The 18,976-nt window shown below is 43.3% G+C and overlaps 2 protein-coding genes across 4 annotated transcripts in view; one reads left to right on the forward strand and one right to left on the reverse strand.

Annotated features, from left to right (window-relative positions):
• LOC116080166 overlaps nt 1-13,934 on the reverse strand; it is a 60,136-nt gene extending 46,202 nt beyond the window's left edge. The window contains exons 1-4 of one of the 3 annotated variants that reach the window (XM_031356449.1): nt 13,605-13,934; nt 12,375-12,422; nt 8,862-8,968; nt 5,843-5,918 (exon numbers count right to left, since the gene is read on the reverse strand). In XM_031356449.1, the coding sequence (XP_031212309.1) occupies nt 5,843-5,918; nt 8,862-8,897 (112 nt within the window). In that variant the 5' untranslated portion in view covers nt 8,898-8,968; nt 12,375-12,422; nt 13,605-13,934. Of the gene's footprint in view, nt 1-5,842; nt 5,919-8,238; nt 8,567-8,861; nt 8,969-12,374; nt 12,423-13,515 lie in introns of those variants that run through there. The other 2 variants (XM_031356450.1, XR_004114339.1) reach the window with 2 other exon arrangements.
• A 136-nt stretch (nt 13,935-14,070) lies between these two features.
• Arid4a (AT-rich interaction domain 4A) overlaps nt 14,071-18,976 on the forward strand; it is a 72,759-nt gene continuing 67,853 nt past the window's right edge. The window contains exons 1-3 of the mRNA XM_031356443.1: nt 14,071-14,260; nt 15,207-15,264; nt 17,705-17,815. Of these exons, the coding sequence (XP_031212303.1) occupies nt 15,259-15,264; nt 17,705-17,815 (117 nt within the window). The 5' untranslated portion in view covers nt 14,071-14,260; nt 15,207-15,258. The remainder of the gene's footprint in view (nt 14,261-15,206; nt 15,265-17,704; nt 17,816-18,976) is intronic.

The raw sequence follows: 18,976 nt of genomic DNA on the forward strand, positions 1-18,976 counted from the left end.
AAAAAGAAAGAAAGAAAATGTTAGATTAGAATCTTAAAATATTAATAGCCGCAAATACCCAGCTCCAATGAAACACTCTTTTTTTTGGGTGGGGGAGGTGTTCAAGACGGGGGTTTCTCTGTGTAGTCCTGGCTGTTCTGGAACTCACTCTGTAGAACATTGTCTTGTGGAATTACTGTGAAGATTCTGGGAATTAAATATGAGCACACTTACTTAGTGTGTGTACGGTATGTGTATGTGTGTATGTGTCTGTGAGCTCATATTGCATGTCAGGTGAGAGAACAACCAACAGTAGCCTGTTTCCTCTCCACCACATGGACCAGAGTAGGGCTCAGCCTTTACCTGCTGAACCATCCATCCGACTGGCCCCAATTCTGGGAATTTTTCTGCTAAGATTATAGACTTGCCTCTTTAGATCTATGCATTTGTCCTACAAACCTGGTATTTTAAGTTACTGCTCTATTCCCAGCATTTTCAATTTTCCTAATTCCCAAGGCCAGACCCTGACCAATTAATTTCACAACAACACCAGATCAAGCAAATATCCTCACAAAATAAAATCCCATGGAGTTCCCATTACTAGGCCCAGTGTCATGCACAGAAGCATGAAGGCATTGAGATTAAAACCAAAAGGATTCATCGGGCAGTGGTGGCACACGCATTTAATCCCAGCACTTGGGAAGCAGAGGCAGGTAGATTTCTGAGTTCGAGGCCAGCCTGGTCTACAGAGTGAGTTCCCGGACAGCCAGGGCTACACAGAGAAACCCTGTCTCAAAAACGAAACAAAACCAAAACAAAACCAAAAAAAGGGCTGGAGAGATGGCTCAGTGGTTAAGAGCACTGACTGCTCTTAGGAAAGTCCTGAATTCAAATCCCAGCAACCACATGGTGGCTCACAACCATCCATAACAAGATCTGACTCCCTATTCTGGAGTGTCTGAAGACAGCTACAGTGTACTTACATTTAATAAATTAAAAACAAAAAACAAAAAAAACCTGTCTTCTCACTGAGTGGCCCCTCATCATTTAAAACAACAACAACAAAAACAACAACAACAAACCAAAAGGACTCAGGTGGTGTCCTGGTGTGCTTTCTGTTACTGCAATAAACACCAACTTTGAGAGGAAATAAAAGTAAAGTTCAGTTTCTACTTCGCGGACACAGTCCATCACTAAAGAAACTCAGGGCAGAAATTCAAAAAGGAAATGAAGCAGAAACCATGAAGGAATGCTGGCTCATTCTCTGGTCTGTACTTAGCTAGCTTCTTCAAATATGCTGCACAGGGGATAGTAATGGCTACAGTGGACTGGGCCCACGTATAGCAATTAAGAGTCAAGAAAATTCCCCCACAGACATGCTCAATCCTGGTGGAGGCAATTTTGTTTGGGTTTCTCTGAAAAGGGCAACTTTTCGGTTGAGGTTTTTTCTTTTGAGGTGACTCCAGGTTGTGTCAAATTGACATTAAAAACTAACCAACACAGAGAGGGAGATTCTGAACACATGTATTCAGACGCATCTGCGAAGTATCATTTATTATCCAAAAATCCCTTTGATTGTAATACTAACTTTTAAAAACCAAGAAACAATCTAATAAAAATTTCTAATGTGTGAATAGTCTCAAGTGTTCTATCCCTGAATGTACTTAATATGGCTTAATTCTTCAAGTGGTTTCATCTTTAGGTGACTTACCAGGTGTTTGTTTTTAAATTGATAGGTGAGGGTTTTACATTGGCTTAGAGCTCACCAATTAGGTTAAAATGGCTGGCCAGTGAACCTAAGTATTTGTATTTTGATTTCTGCAGTGAAGGATTTCAAGTGCATGCTACCGCAAACCACTAATATTGAAAGCCTGCCATGTAGGAAGGACTTGACTTGCCCCAAAGTGGAAGGCCATCCTCTAAACAAGCTGTCTGGACGGCTGCCATTCCAAGTCTGCGTGGGCTGTGAGCAGCTTTCCTCATTTCATCAGTCACCTCTTCAGGAACTTCTCCTTCATCATCTATTTTTTTTTTTTTTGGTTTTCCAAGACAGGGTTTCTCTGTGTAGCCCTGGCTGTCCTGGAACTCACTCTGTAGACCAGGCTGGCCTTGAACTCAGAAATCCGCCTGCCTCTCTGCCTCCCAAGCGCTGGAATTACAGGCGTGCGCCACCACCGCCCGGCTCAGCCATCATCTATTTCTAAGCAAAAATTGCTTAGGTTGAATTTTCCATGAACAACTTTTCCAGAGCAAGTGAATAGTCTAAAAGCCAATGAATTTCGGTAAATGGCACTACATTGCGGTTTGTTGTCTGGCTAGAGTATCAAGAACCCTTGCCATTTCACTGGCTATAATCTCAAAAGCTTCCTGTAATCTGAGGATATGATTTAACGTGCAAACGGGGGAACAGTAGTCCCAAGATCCCCTCTATCCATTCATGGGTGGTGGTGGTGCATGGTGCATGGCTTTTATTCCATCATTGGGACGGCAAAAGCAGGCAGAGCTCCATGAGGCCAGCCTGGTCTACAGAGTGAGTTCCAGGACAGCCAGGGCTACACAGAGAAACCCTGTCTCAAAAAAACAAAAAACAAACAAATAAACAAAACAAAAAACAACAAAAACCCTTGACCCAAGCATGTTAAACTTCCAGATGGAATGTTAAATCATTGTTCCTACTAAGAAAGGCAAGACAGATTTCATATCCCTGAAGGAGGCAAATTCTAGTGGCCAGAATGAAGTACCCTGGTTCATTATGGGGCTCAAGGGGGTCCAATTCTCCAGCATCTATGATGTATGATGGTTAGGTCTGAGTCAAGTACCTTCATGTGTTATCTTAAAGTGATATTAGCCTAATCTTCCCATATGCTAATAATGGGAGAAGGGCACCCATTAAGAATTTCATAAGGAAAGAATTCTGTTTGGGAGGGGTTAAGTATTTAAGAGAGTAATTGGAAACAATGATTTCAGTTTGTGTCTCTTGACAGTCTGCTTAGCTGTAGCTTCAATGTCTGATTCGCATGCTCCCCCAGCCCAGAGCTCTGAGGGCCTTATGCCCTAATATCCAGGTGATCTTCAATACTTTAACCACCGGTCTTGGGAAACTGCAGTACCCTCTCTTCTGGTATTCCCAACCACACACAAAGGGCACTCTTTACAGGACCACCGGTATAGCCTCCAAATGTTCCTGGATTTCCCTGCCATACTGTCTTTTTCTTCCAAAACTAATCAAGCCCTTTTATATATATAGGGCCCTGTGTATGTGGAGATGGAGACTAAATTCTGTAGGCATGTTGTTGCTCCAGAGGATGTCGATGCTTAGCAGCCAGGGGGAAGGCTAAATTCTGCCCTTTGTGCTCAAGCCCCTTAGGCAGATTTGGCCACAGTGGCAGAATTAAGTGCCATTATAGAATACCCAGTAAAGGGTTCACCTTCCTTGACAAAGTTCCTGCCATCAATGGACTGCTCTACAGCAGAGTTTTGTTTTTTTTTTAAAGATTTATTTATTTTATGTGTATGAGTACACTGTAGCTGTACAGATGGCTGTGAGCCATCTTGTGGCTGCTGGGAATTGAGTTCTGGCCCCCGCTTGCTCAGGCCCTGCTCACTCCAGCGGAATTCACCGTAGCTGTCTTCAGACACTCCAGAAGAGGGCGTCATATCTCATTATGGGTGGTTGTGAGCCACCATGTGGTTGCTGGGATCTGAACTCAGGACCTTCGGAAGAGCAGTCAGTGTTCTTACCCGCTGAGCCGTCTCACCAGCCCTACAGCAGAGTTTTTAAGAGACTGGTCTGTTAAAGACCATCTGAAAAACAGGTCATTTATGACCTCAGTGCAGTTATGATCTGCTTGGTTTGACCCAACAGGCAGCAAAGTTAAGAGGTTTAAGTTTTGTAACACCTCTAAATGAAAGCCTTCCCTGTTATCTATCCTGGCATTGGTTAGCCAGTCCTGACCCTTCCCTCCACTGAAGTCATTCCTGTGAGGCCAGATGGTTAAATCCTAGCATATGGTCAGGTTTGTCAGTCTCTGCCACTAAGCAGCACAACTGCTTGAAGGGGGTTGGCCAGTCCTGAAAATGAAGAAGCTAGCATCTACATCAAGAAACCTGCTATGGCATCAGTGTGTCCACAAAGCGGAAGTCTATGCTGTTTGGGAGTGCAAGCCAGGCGCTTTAAAAAGGGTCTTTTAGATCTCTCTAAAGGCTCTTGAGAGTTTCCGCACAACAGTGGCTAAGTACCATGGTGGTCTTTGCGGAGAGGAATATTACTGGTGGACTCCCGTTGCTTTCAAACCTGAATGTATGAAGTTAAAGTAGGCGGCTCTGGGGTGATTTCTAGCAAGACACTCTAGTAGCCTTCAGGGGTATGACCTCAGACGGAGGAGCTTAGGCAACAGCAGGAATGAATACCTCAGACACCGATGGCACTGACAAGAAGGGGTTCAGAATAGGCTTCTCGGGTTCTGGTCTACATTTTAAACTATTATCTTTGCTAGTTTGGTTTTAAATTCTCCTCTAACTGGGTGTGCAAGCATTGTAGGTAGGACAGAACTACATACATCTAGCCAACTGTCAAGGGAAGGGGTGTGCTGAGTAGCCATCTGGGTATCCTGAGTCCATGTAACCGCTCTCAACACTTCACTGAAACACAACACTCACCACAGAGGGCAGAGAGGGAAAAAAGGATGGACCTTTTGCTTCGTTCATTACTAGCCGCTCACCTCTTGGGGATATTTCAGGTGCTTTGTTTTAGTGGTAAAGAAATCGCAGACTAAGGGGAGGGAGGAGAGGGCGGATTATAGGATGAGGGGTTGTGAAGGGGTAACCAGGAAGGGGAATATTATTTGAGATGTAAACAAATGGAATAATAATTTAAAAAAAGAAAAAGAAGAAAAAAGAAAAAGAAAAAAAAGAAAAATATCCCAGACTGGGCTGGAGAGATGGCTCAGCAATTAAGAGCACTGACTGTTCTTCCAGAGGTCCTGAGTTCAATTCCCAGCAACCACATGGTGGCTCATAACCATCTGTAGCAGGATCTGATGCCCTCCTGGTTTGTCTGAAGAGAGGAATAGTGTACTCACACACATAAAATAACTAAAAAGAAAAGAAATCTCAGTTTTGGAGCTCCAGTACAGCTACCCTGGACCAAGGTCACCATGTAACTGGAGCTGACCTCACTACTGCTTGGCCCGTGTGGTCAAGTCTCTTGACCTTTTCATCCAGACACTCACACATTTCCAGCTCACCATTCTACCTGAGCCACTGCACAACTCCAACCTATACTGGACTACTTGGGCAAGTCCTGGGGTCCCAGGATATGATCAGGCCCCTCCTTCTTCTGGCACCTGGGCCTTACAAAGTTCTGCTGTGCCCCAGGGGTCTCAGCCTGGTGAGGGCAAATGAAACCACCAAGAGATGTGGAATTCTGAACAAAGAGACGGGACACCAAGGCGACTTCAAGAAAACAGCTTTTATTTGTGGTAGTACCGACTAGATCAAACTGTTTACAGCCTTTTATATGATTTTTGTGTTTTCCATTCAAGGCAGCATAAAATTTCACTGGCTATTTTAAACTATAGGGTGGGATTCTAAACGTGGTAGAATATAGAGGAAGCAAGGGCTGCTTGAGTAATGGAGCAAGGTCACAGATAAGCATTTTAGCAGAGACTAGACCACATGGTGGTCCTTGTTCTTCCTTCAAGGTCTATGGGAAGGCTTGCTAAGGAAGTGCTCAGAATAAGTGACTACTAAGCGCTCAGTTCAACGGGACATTTACATAACCCACTTCAAGGCTCAGGTGCACGGCAGGAGAGGCAGAAAGCAGGTAAGAATCAGAGGAAGCCAGGACACATGAAACACTGACCTGTTGTTGCACCCTTAAATGCCACAGTAGCTACGATATCTTCAAAGATGTGAACAAGGTAGGGTCTGTCAACATCCTGTTAGGAAGGGACAGGGTCTTATGGGGCTTCACTTAAACCAGTATTTTTACAGTTAATGCTTGATAGAGGGAAAGTATAGTGACGGGAAATGTGCCCACATACTTGTAGACAAACCCAAGTAAACTCACTGAGAGGAGAGAAAAAACCCTTGACATGGGCACAGACAATAGAATACATCAAAACAGAAATGGGGATCAGTAGGAAAAGAATAATAAAAAAAGAAAAAGTAAATAATAAAAAAGCCAGGTACAGTGGATCACACCTGTAACTCCAGCACTAGGGCCACAGGAGAACTAAGGCAACATGCCAATCCTAGCTACATAATGAGGTCCTGCCTCAAACAAAAACAAAATACCCAGACAAAAAAAGGCCAATGAAGTTTTAAAGAAAATGTATATAATGTATAAAGCAAAGAAAATAAGCCAAATAAAAATATGTTAAGATGGGTATGACGGCCAATGCTTCTCATTCCAGCATTTATGAGCAGAAATAGGTGATTCTGTGAATTTGAGGCTAGTTTGGTCTACAATACTGAGTTCCAGGCCAGCCAAGGCTATTAAATAGTGAAACCATATCTCAAAACAAAAGTCAACAACAAAAAATAAAAAGCACCTTTAATTTCTGTTCATAGCTCAGTCTCAAAGCCATCTAACAATCTATAGAGAGCAAGCGCTCCACAGGACTCCAGTGTGCAGCTGACTCTAGCAACTCTAACAATACAGGCCTCGTAACTCTTCTGATCTCATCTTTCGCCAGGCATCCTTTCCCAAGTGTTTCCTATATGACACATCTTTTCTCAAACATTCGTAGTCACAACCTTCCACTTAACTTGAATGACTTTTTTCATGGTACTGAAAATACAATTGAGGACCTTGTACATACACTCACATGCACTACAAGCCAGCTACAACAAGCCCTCTATTCTGCTTGCTTATGTTCCTTTTATGATGGTCCTTGCCTTTAATCTCAGCACTGGAGAGGCAGGAGCAGGAGGACCACTGGGTTTTAGGCTAATTTACAGAGGAATTCTAAGACAGACAGGGTTACTTGTCTGTCTCAAAAAACAAAAACAAACAAAACCCACTTATTCAAGTCTCTTAAAGTGCTTAGACTAACGTTCTATGCTTAATCACGTTATGTATCTCACTCGTACTGAGCTCCCTAGGCGGACCTCTTTGGAGAAATATCACTAAATAACCCAGATCTACTTTAATCCACATCCTGAAACATGCTGTCTTTCTAGTTTGAATCACCTGTGAATGAAAACAATCATTCATGTGGTCCTAAAACCAACAATAAAATCCACAGAGCAAAGAAAAAATCATATCGACATCCACGCACACACCACAGAGTATGCTTTAAATATCAACAACAAAGTTGGCCCTGGTTTTTGAACCTAGAGCCTTGTATATGTCAGGTACAGCACTCTTACAATCAAGACCTATATCCCTGGTGCTCAAAATAATAGTTTGATTACAATTATTTAATCCCCTCAAAAAAAAAACACAAAAAAACAAAAAACAAAACAAAAAAAACCCAACAAACCCCTCAATTGTTTGGGAAGCAGCTATATTCAACCTAGCAATCAATTCTACTTCTAAACAAATCCTGATGTATGCACATGCATATATATGGTAACATGGCCAATCTCATTTTCCTAATGATAACATAAAATTTACATACTAGAACCAAAGTTTTCAGTGCAAGTAACAAATCCTAGGTCTTTTAGAACTGAAGCCCCCTGGTTCTTTTTCTCACAACAAAAGTCAATGTCACTCTGAAAGACAAAGACTTCTTATTTTGAGCTATGTTTTACCTTAAAGATGCAGAACATATACTTATTTATAAAAAATTATTTACTTTGCCCCTGAACACTCTTTATCAAAACAGACTTCTTACATCAGGCTTTTAAGAAGAGTAAAAGGACCAAACACAAAAGCAAGCACACATACATACATTCAGTGTTCTGTGATAAAATATTACAAAAAGCATTATTCAAAAATTGAGCCCAGAAAAGTGAAACACTATCTCAAAAAAGTCCAAGCAATTTAGAAAACGGAACCATATAAATGTGTTAAGGAGGAGGAGGAGAAGAAAGAAAAGAGAGAGAGAGAGAGAGAGAGAGAAAAACGATGAGATGAGATGAAATGACGTAGGGAAGGGTGCTTGCTACTAAGCTCATGAGACTGAGTGTCAGAGCCTACATGTAGATGAAGAGAACCAACCCTCCCACAGCTGTCCTTTCAACTCCACCCACTGAACTATGGCACATGTCTACTAGCCCCTGAAATAATGTTTAAAAAGGGAAAAACAAGCATTTTTAAAAAAGAATCTCACTTTATTTTTTCAGTAAAAAATACCAAACAGGTGAGCTAATTACATTCTCAATGGACTCTATGAACTACTCTTTCAAAATAGTTTATTTCCACAGTTTTTAAGTTTTGAAGAAAATTAAAGCTGTTGGTCTTCTGCTGGACAGTCTCAGCTAGCTGCTAACTTTTCCTGACTCCTCACCATCCCACGTGGCTCTCAGTGCGCCAGCTCCGCCTTCCCAGTTTCCTTCGGCACTAGTCTGTGTCTCTGCCTGCTCAGGAATCCACCACCCTTACTTCCTGGCCCAGCTCTGGTAACACCGTAGGACATTTCTGCAGGAACACATGTACGGAATGTGCAGTATGCACAATCAGCTAACGATGAGTCTCTGCTCTATGCTTGAGGAGGTAAAGTTTAGCTGTCAATCTTTCTAAGTCTGTTTGGACTACACAACCACACCGTAATAGGGCTTTATAAATCCCCATTCCTGCCCTATGAAAGGATGACATGTAACACTAAGTCATGAGGACCTGAGAGCCAGCAAGTTTCGCTGGCTACTAGAGGGACACTCACATCTCAGCTAGCCTCCTGTGTGTTCCCGCACAGGGGGACCAGCATTCCAGTCACCTGTTTTCTTGTTCTTCTGGGCCTCTTTTTCCACATCAGTAGCCAAAATTTTCTAGACGTCTTCCATGGTCAAACCTAATTTGAATGAATCCACAGCTTTTCATTTCCTGCATAAATAAAAGTATAGCCTTTTATGCAATGCACCACATTTCCTGACTTCCATTCTGAGCTTAACACAGCCTTAAAGTACATAAACTGATTTTGTTCAAGTCATATCTAAAATCTAGTGGTTTTCAGTAGCTATGTTACCTGTCTCATTGACATTACAAACAAATGAAATTAATAAAGCACTATAATCTATCTTTGGGTGATCTCACGTCCCTCCTTCTATCTTATAAGCATCTCCTTTAAAATGTGGTTAGATCTTTCTATAACTGCTTGACCTATAGGATGTAAGGTATGCCTGTAACATGTTTTACGATACATTTTATTGGATATATATGATGGAGCATTATCAGTTTTAGTCTGGAAAGGTATCCCTAAGATAGCTATCACTTCTAATAAATATGTCATTACAAAATCAGCCTTTTTAGAACTTAAGGCAGAAGCCTATTAAAATCCTGAAAAGGTATCAACTGTATGACATGCATACTTTAATTTTTCAAACTCTATAGAATGAAACACATCCATCTGTCAAATTTCATTTCCTCAGGTAGCTTTAGGGTTACTTCTAACAGGTAATGGAGCTTGATTACACAAAGAACAAGCAGGACAATTTTTATAATTTCCTTGGGTTGTCACCAGGTTACAGAAGAATTTTTCTTTAAACTTCTACTATGCCTTTTATAAAAAAACTGAAGTTTCTAATACATTTCCTATTTGTAACTAGGCTACAGATTTCCTGATGCCAATGGCCCTGGCAAAACCCTCGAGACTGAACATGGATTATATATAATGGATAATCTGTTTCAAATTACCTGTTGAGGTTGTATAATAATAATAATAATCTCTGCTGGGTCTGTTACTAATTGACAAAATCTTATTCTTCCCTTTATAATCAATTCAGAAATCTTTTCTATATGGGTTTTAAATTTTTTACTGTTTATGTGCTAAAAATACCTATTTTAAGATATTAACTTCTCTCTGCAGACATAAGAATTCATCCTGTGGGAGAATGAGAAGAAGGCAAAATAACTGAAAAAGATTGTCTAATTCCTGGTCTACCGATTATAACCTAGCATTCCACATCTCAGTCTTCTCCTTATTTAAGTCTGTTTCCTGGGAATGTGAGGGACAAGGACAGAGACTTCCTTCTTCTGATCTTTCTCAGAGAGGGTACAGCAAAGTGTGATTGTTATGGAACCTATTGTGATTAGCTCAATGATGACAACTAAAACCAAACCACTCGGGGTTCTGGTAGCCTCCAAAGTGCTAGATGACAGGTTTGCATTACCAGGCCCTGCTGATCTATCTTAATGGGTTTCTCAATCTTCATATTGTGTGTATGTGGACACATATGAGCACATACGGCACTGAAACCAAGAGACTGATGATGTCAGGTGTCTTCCTCTATCACTTGCCACTTTGTTTTTTGAAACAGGTTTTCTTACTAAAACTGTAAACTCATTGACAGGCTGCACTGGGTAACTATAGAGGCCTCAGGGATCCTTCTGCCTCTACTCACCAAGGGATGGAGCTACAGGCATGCCTCACATCCTTTGTATATGCATAGTGGGGAGTTGAACTAAGGGCCTCATGCTGGTTCAGCAAGATTTCTACCCTCTAAGCCATTTCCCTAGCCTTAAATCTATATATTATTAACAATCAAAAATCAGGTAAGTTGTAATATTAAAAATTTGAAGACCAAGATAAGATGTTCAAACATTTTTCCCCTAACAGCAAGAATTGCTGTTAGATATAATACATTATATTATTTCACTTATTTTGTATACAAATATACATATAATTCATGTTTATACACACATTAGGTACAAAATGATTAAGTGATTCACAACAGTTATCTTTTGCAAACAAGAGAGGAGCCAAATGACTGTCAAAGAAGTAGGGTGACAATTTTATGTAAATTATCCTAGAAGGTGACCAAAGTCCTGACAGGATCTACTCCCAGGAGCACAATGAGGGCCTTAGAGAAGACTCTAAGGACTTGTCTTTAGTAACCCTAAATGTAACTTTCTGTGTAGCAAAATGTTTCCATGTAGTAATGCCTCAACTACTCCAAAATCAAAAATAAAATCTTTTGAGAAACTGTTAAGTTTACTGTATTATAGCTTGAAGTTTTTGACAGTAGGGATTAGACCTGCAGATCTCACTAGATAGGGAGCTGAAGTAGGAGGCTTACACAGTCTTGAGTTCTGGGCCAGCCTAGGGAACAGAGGGAAGCACACCTAAGCAGGGAGGGAAGAGTAACTCTATCTGAACAAGCAACAAGAACAATCCACATGCACATACAACTGCAGAAAGCTTTTTCATTCTCTCTTCTGAAAATCTACTCCACAAAGAAGAGTCAGGGCTGTCAAATAAAACCAAGAAGCCTCAACATTTTAGCCACTGATGTTAGTTCTTAGGCACAACATTTTGTAGAACTCAAGTAGCTTATTGTGGCTATCACAGAAAAACAAACAGGAAAGCTCTCTAGAATTAAGATATATGGGGCTGAAAGAGTAGTTCACTGGAGGTCACCTGCCTGTAATGCTGCCCAAGGGCCTGCATTCAACTGCAGCAAACCAAAGCTTAAATCACGAGTCATCTACCAGATATCCATGGAATGTGCTACACAGAGAAACTACTTCTGAGGGCCCTAATATTTTTCTTGGGGGTGGGGGGAGTAAACACATCTGTATCTTTAGAAGGAAAATCATCTAAAAAACATTTTGAATCCCATGAATACAGAATAAACTTTATTATACTTTGGTGGAGAGACTAAGAGATTTTTATTTTTCAAATGCACACTGGCAAGAATTATGTATATCTAAAATTTGATAGTGGAATGAAGTGTGTGGGTGATTACGACCAGGGAGGATCAGCAGTATACATATAATTTTTTTAAAAAATAAAACGACAACAGAGAGCCAAAATTCTTCCTGCCTAAACACTCACTAAATCAGACCTTTCTCAAGAGACTTTTAAACCAGAGTAGGGGTCAAAATCAAGAAAATGTTAACATTCTGACTTAAAACACTGAGTGTTAAAAAGTCTAAGAGTAAAAGCTGGACATGGTGGACTGTGGGGCCGAGGCAGGGAGAGCAGTCCAAGGCATCCTGGGCTTCCTGGATCCTGGAAGGCCGTGACAAGGTCCAGACTAGCTTGGCCTACCAAAACCCTCTCTCAAAACACCAAAGTCCAGAATGGAGAAGACCAGAATGGGTGAGTTTAATTATTAAGGACTTCTCTAGGGCATACGAGCAGGAAGCTAATTGAGCTGACTCATTTGAAAGCTTGAACAAAACATCTTCAACAACCAGTCACATAGCCTAGTATTTGGCTGTCATCTACAGAAAACCTCAGCACACACCTGCCCCAATTCACAAGATTTCAACAGACACGAAGACTCACCTCTGTGATACTCTGGGTTGTCATGGAGGTGTTGTCTTCAGCACAACTCTAGAAAAATAAACAAAAGTCCTCAATCGATTGTTTACTCAACTATTTTCTAGTTTTGTGCATCACCAAAACTAAGCAGTTAGATTTAAAACAGATAGATGCAGGGTTGGGCAGTGGTGGCGCATGCCTTTAATCCCAGCACTTGGGAGGCTGAGGCAGAGGCAGAGGCAGAGGCAAAGGCAAGTGGACTTCTGAGTTCGACACCAGCTTGGTCTACAGAGTAAGTTCCATGAAAGCCAGGCTATACAGAGAAACCCTGTCTTGGAAAAAACCAAACAGATAGATATGACTTAGTAAAACTACCAAAATACACGAAATATACAAACAATAATAAGTTTGAAAAAAAAATACAAATAAAATAGTTGATAGGGCGTTAGTCAAGATGTATTCAGTTTGGCAAATTTACTGGAGTTAACATTTCACATCTTAATTTGGTGCATAAGCTGTTATCCAATTGTTAAGTTTTTTGTCATTGAACAAGACAGTGTGCTGACGACTGAACCCATGTCTATCTGGTCCAGAAAATCCTTTCATCTAAGAAATGTTCGTTCCTTCCAGAAGCATTAATACTTTCTTCGAAAAAAAAATAGTATAGCATACGCCTCATGCAGTGACAAGAGGCGCTTGTCTAAGGTCATAGTGGCAGCAGCGTCTGTCCTGGCAGGTACATTCCTCAGCATTCCGAAAGCCAGAGCTTCCACGTTTCCTCGTAGCTTCACAGTTGGAGGAAATACCTCTTCTTCCCCACGCAAGACGTTTCTAGAAACCACACCTCCTCCGTCTGCACGAAAGAGGCGGCCACCTTGGGCCCCCGGTGTCTATCAGACCGCAAGTCAGCTTCCGAAATGCATGTCCAAGGGAGACAAAGCTATTCCGGGAGGAAGGGTGGCAGTAAAATTCCGCCATCCCGAGTGAAGGGACGCAAAGGGCCGCTCAGTAAACCACGCGTGAGCCCCTGACCTCGCCCCCTTTCTACACGCCCCCCAGCCACGCTCCGCAGCCCGACAGCGGCTCCCATGGCCGCCCTTGCTTCCGGTGCTCCCAGAGCTGCGCCACCCCCGAGGCCACCCGACATCTGGAGCCGCCAACAGACCTTTCGGACGACTCCGTGACCCCTCCGCCCTTCGCTAGGCGTTGTCCTGGAGTGAAGGGTAAGCCGGTGCCACACTGAAATAAACCTACCAGACAGAGTCCGCTTCCTTCCCTCTAGACACAGAAAATGGGATAGAGCTGCAGGCTGCTGCTGCCGGGACAAAATGGCGCCGGGAAACCGGTTAGGCGCAGGCGCCTGGGGAAGACCCGGCTCCGCCCCCGTGCAAAACCTTGGCTGCAGTTCTGGATTCCGTTTCCATGGGACACGCCACCGCCCAATCCTCGTGCGGAACTGCTCTTCCTGACCCCTCTGTTCTCCAATCAGTGTTCAGTCAAGCACATCCGGAGTCGGCTCCTCCAATCAATTTTTTGGGTTCTCTTACTCAATCCTCTCTCCTCCAATAACGTGCGTCTTCGGATCCGGCCAATCAGAAGTGGAAAATATCCTACCTGCTGTTTTCCGCACCAATCATGGAAGTTTCACGGCTACATCCAATGAGAAAGGCAGACAGCGAGCTCCAATCCCAAGCTATTCGGCGTCATGAGCAGCCAATAGGAGTTCGTGTAGAAGCGAGCCTGCTCAACAGCTTGTTATTTGGTGGATTGTGGCAGTAAATCGGGGCGAGTGGGGGAACCCGGCGCAGGAACTGCCGCTGCGGCCGGGAGCGGTGCTGCCCGGACGGGGACCCACGGTGATCAGTGGGGCGGCAGACTGGAGAGCTGACAACGCTCTGCACCCGCAGTAGGTAGGTGGTCAGCGGGGGCCGCTGAATGGGCAAAGCGGCGGGAGCAGCTGCTGCCGCGATGGGGTCCCGGTGCAGTTGGGAGCTCCGCAGGCGGGGAGGGGGATGCAGGACGGACTGTGCCGGGGGCGCCGGGTAGCGATCGGGTCCCGGAGCCGCGGCGGCAACTGCGGGCAGGACCGCCTCCGCCGCCTCCCCGGGAAAATGGCTGTGGGGCTGGCCGCGCCGCTAAGTTTGCTCCGGAGGAGCGGGCTGCCGGGAGAACCGGCCCCCAACTCTGCTGTGCGTCTTTGGCAAGGACCCGCTGCTGGACCGCGGAGATCGGGGCGCCCGCGCCTCTCCGGGCTGTACAAAAAGTTGAGGCGGGCGCGGGAGGAGACGGCCGCTGCGGCGGTGCGGCTCGCTCCCCTCCCACACCCTGTCCTGCCGCCTCCCCGCCCCGCGCCTCCCCCGCCGGGTCCCCCCGCGCTGGCCGCCGCCGCCACAGGCCGCCGCCCCTGCCCCTGCCCCCCGGGTGAAGGAGCGCTTCTCCTTCCTGACATGGTGCAGAGCGGAGGCAGGAGAGCAATGGCGCCGTGACACTCCGTTGCCGCCGCCGCCGCCGCCGCGGGCCGGGTCGGGGCGGGCCAAGGGGGCCGTGCGGCGGAGGCGGGGCGCGCGCTAGAGTCGGGGCCCGGCGGGGCGCGGACCCGGGAGGCCGGGGCGCAGGGGCTGCGAGTGGCCGACGAGGCGGGGGCGCGGTGGGCCGGCCGGCCGGGCAGGGGCGGGACGCGCTGCCCTTTGGCGCGCGTGGGGCTCCCTGCCCGCCAGGCTTTGGCTGCGGGACGGGGGTCTGTCCCGGGGGCCGCGGAGCTCGGCCCCTCCCCGCCAGCATTTGTTTACTTTCTTTCCCGGTCTCACCCCGCCTCGGACTGATCCTCTGCCTCTCTTTTCCCTGCTTTGGCTCTAGAGCCCGGGAAGAGAACTCGAGGAAGCTGGAACCCCACAGGTCACCAGTCAAGATGAAGGTAAGTGGAGCCAACTCTTCATAGCCCTGTGTCCTGGACGCTGCCAGCCCGGAGGCTGCAGCTGTGGAAATGGCAGCGTTTTGTTACTTAAAATTGATTTCTTTACTCCGAGGCACTTTCAGGAAAATGACATGTGAATGGGCGAAGTGTGTGTGTGTGTGTGTGTGTGTGTGTGTGTGTGTGTAAGTGTGTAAATGCAGGCAGTTCAACACTCTCTAGCAGTTCGCACTTTGAAAAGATCGGTGCAGTCTTTCGATTTTCAAACACTTTAGTGTCAAAAAACACCTTTCAAGAAGTAAAGCTTTTGTCCTGCTTTGTTTTTTTTGCAAGGCTTTTTTCGTTGTTTTGTTTTGCTTTTGCTTTCTTAAAAACATATACTTCCCCCTTTCCACTACCAATGCCATTTTCTAGAAGAAATGCTATGTAGCTTGAGTAAGGGAGATCGTTCTGTATATTTCTTGGGAAAAAAAGTAAACTAAGATGATGACAGTATTTAGATTGATTAGTTCAGCCTTCATTGCAAATATCTTAAAATGTGGATTCTATGTGTATTTTTTGAAGCGTCCTAGTCTTTCAAACATCCCTGGTTAAAGGGAAAGAAAGCTTTCAGAACATTCCTCAAAGTTCCTTAGGGTGCTGTGGCCCTTGTTTGTTTCTGGTCAGATACTTACCAAAAAGTATTCCTCCTCATTTTTTATTCGTTTTAAGTAGACTGACATTTAAAAGTGCATGATTAACGTTGTTCTTACTGTTGGTGTGTGTGTGAAATAGTAAATATATAGTTGTTTCTGTTTCAGTTATTTTGAAACAGTATACTTGAGCCCAGGTTGGCCTGGAACTCAGCGATGCAGTTCAAGGTCAGCTGTGAACTACCTAGGCATCCTCCTGCTTCTCTCCAAGTGCTGGGAGGATGGGCATGCTATACCATGCCTGACTCGGTTTAAGTATATTACTTTCTGAAATTCTCAAACTTCCTCTTCTTTTTTTTTTTTTTTTTATTTTAGAGTGACACAACTTCCTTTAATATTACTTGGGAAAATGAAAATTTGTTTCCTACTTCATATATTTAAATAAAGTTAACATTGATATCTTTGTACTTATAATGTTGAACTGATTTGTATGATTACATACATACAGCTTTTGAAATAGGTGACATTGCAGACTGAAATAGTAGTTGTCTGTTACTCTCAAGATTAAAATGGTTTATAAATGGAAGTTTCTTACATATTTCAGTGTATAATTCTGATCCATGACTATTTTCTGTAAGTAGGTGTTTTCTTTCTTTCTTTCTTTCTCTCTTTCCTCCTCTTCCTCTTCCTCCTTCTTCTTTTCCTCCTCCTCCTCCTCTTCTTTTTTCTTCTCTTCTTTTTTCTTTTCTTCTTCTTCTATTTTTTTGTTTTTTTTTCCCAGGGTTTCTCTGTGTAACAGAGACCAGGCTAGCCAAGAATTTAAAGAGACCCTGTTGCCTCCACCTCCCATCATGCCCAGCTAAGTGGCCATTTCTTAATAAAAATTATTTTAAGTATATTAAGAAGATCAAAGTTGTAATCTAGAAATGGCTGCAGCCTTTGGCTATCTATCAGTTTTCATCAGTTGAATTTAGATTTAAACTTTTCAAATGCAACCTTCAGCCAAAGCAATTTTGAAAAGATGTTGCTTAGTTTCTTGTGTGTGGAGATACATTGTATCAGAACATAATGCTTTAGCCAGACTGGTGGCCCTGGCCTGTAAACTCAGTATTTAGGAGGCAGAGACAGCCTGCACTTTGTCCCAAAATCCCAAAGCAAACAAAAGAAGATGTTACTTTCCTAATGTCTCATTAAACGTTTAATTATGTATTGTTTATATTAACTTTGTAGCAGTATTTCTTTTCTTTTCTTAATTTCTTTTTTTTTTTTTGGTTTTTAGAGACAGGGTTTCTCTGCATAGCCCTGGCTGTCCTGGAACTCACTCTGTAGACCAGGCTGGCCTTGAACTCAGAAATCCGCCTGCCTCTGCCTCCCAAGTGCTGGGATTAAAGGTATGCGCCACCACTGCCCGGCTCAGTATTTCTTTTTAACCTAGAAAATAGAATCACCTGGAGGCCCCAAACTAATAACATTTATGAGACACTCAATATAAATACATTTCTTCTGTTTATCGTTCTATCTCATATATATATAAAAAACTGTAGAATATTTTTAAAACATGTGTACTTCAGAAAAAAATCTTCTTTTCTCCTACTGGTAGTTTCCAGTTACAACTTTTACGGCATCAGGAAATGAGTACATAAAATGAAAGTGTTAATAAGGTGCTTGCTTTAGGAGCATTTTGCAAATTATCAGTTATTAAGCAAATAATTTCAATGTTCTAGTAACTTTAGATGTAGTGTCTTTTGGTGCTTTAGATGTTGGGGAAACGCAAACAGTGGTGATGTTTAGAGTCTTTGTTCTTTCCCCAGGCGGCAGATGAGCCTGCCTACCTGACAGTGGGAACCGACGTCAGTGCCAAGTACAGAGGGGCCTTCTGTGAGGCAAAGATCAAGACTGTAAAGAGGCTGGTGAAAGTCAAGGTAAATGCTCGCAGGCTGCTTAAGACAGCCAGGCTTGTTTGGTTGTTTGTCTCTGAGAATACAAACTGGGTTATCTGGGGTACTTTGAGTGACAGAAGTCTGAGTAGGAATAGGAGTCACTCCTGTTGTGCAGCAGGCTCAGTACACTGAAAAGATTGCAGTCCATGTCAGCCCAGAGGGAAAGGTTGAACATTATCAGTCTTTCTATTGAATCAGTGCTGGGGCGAGTATCATTACGTACTAAACTGAAAGAGTGTATTAAGAATTGAGAAATTAAGAACTCAAGCTGAGAAATGATTCCAGAAGCCTTTGTTCAGGATACCAAGGTGTGATGCTTATGTCATTTGGATCATTCTTGTTTGTGGGAGCATACTTGGGCTATAATTTGGTGTCTCCCTTTCTTAATCAGATAATGACAGTTTCAGTGATTCGGAAGAACAAAGAAGTAAAATTATGTTTTCAAGATAACATTAAAAATGATTCATGGAGTGGAGGTGTGCGTGTGTCTTGGCTTTTTCAGACAATTTCTGGTGACCATCCTGCCTTTGCTTCCTGAGTGTTGGGATTACAGACATCGGCCACTATGGCCAACCAAGATGCTGATTTTTAAGACCAGAGAAACAAAGTTAAAGTTAATGCATTCCTGTAGAATTAGGAAATACAGAAAAGAACGGGTGGATACATACCCAAAACTATTGAAAAATCTGTTTACAGATCTTTTTTTTTTTTTTTTTTTTTTTTTTTTCCTTTTTGAGATGGGGATCTCATGTAGTCCAAGACAGTCTCGGCTTCACTAAACATCTGAGAATGAGTTTGAACTTGATCCTCTTGCTTCTATCCCTGAGTGCTAGGATCATAGGCTGAGGCAGCACACTGGTTTGTACAGCATTGATGGTAGGATTTAGCCTCATTCATGCCAGACTCCCTTTACCACGTGAGCCACATCGCTAGCCCCTGTCGGCTGTTCTACATATTCTGCTAATGTAGGTATAAGGGCATCTTCATGTATATAACTATTCTTAACATTGTAGAGCCATAAAACATGACTCATGAAAGTCCTTCATAATTCTCACACACTTTCTACAAGCTTTCACATTTTGTTGCGCCTGTCATCCTATTATTGTTAGTTTTTTTTTTTTTTTTTTTTTTTTTTTTTTTTTT

This window comes from Mastomys coucha, unplaced genomic scaffold, assembly GCF_008632895.1.
Source record: "Mastomys coucha isolate ucsf_1 unplaced genomic scaffold, UCSF_Mcou_1 pScaffold6, whole genome shotgun sequence".
Lineage (NCBI taxonomy): Eukaryota > Metazoa > Chordata > Mammalia > Rodentia > Muridae > Mastomys > Mastomys coucha.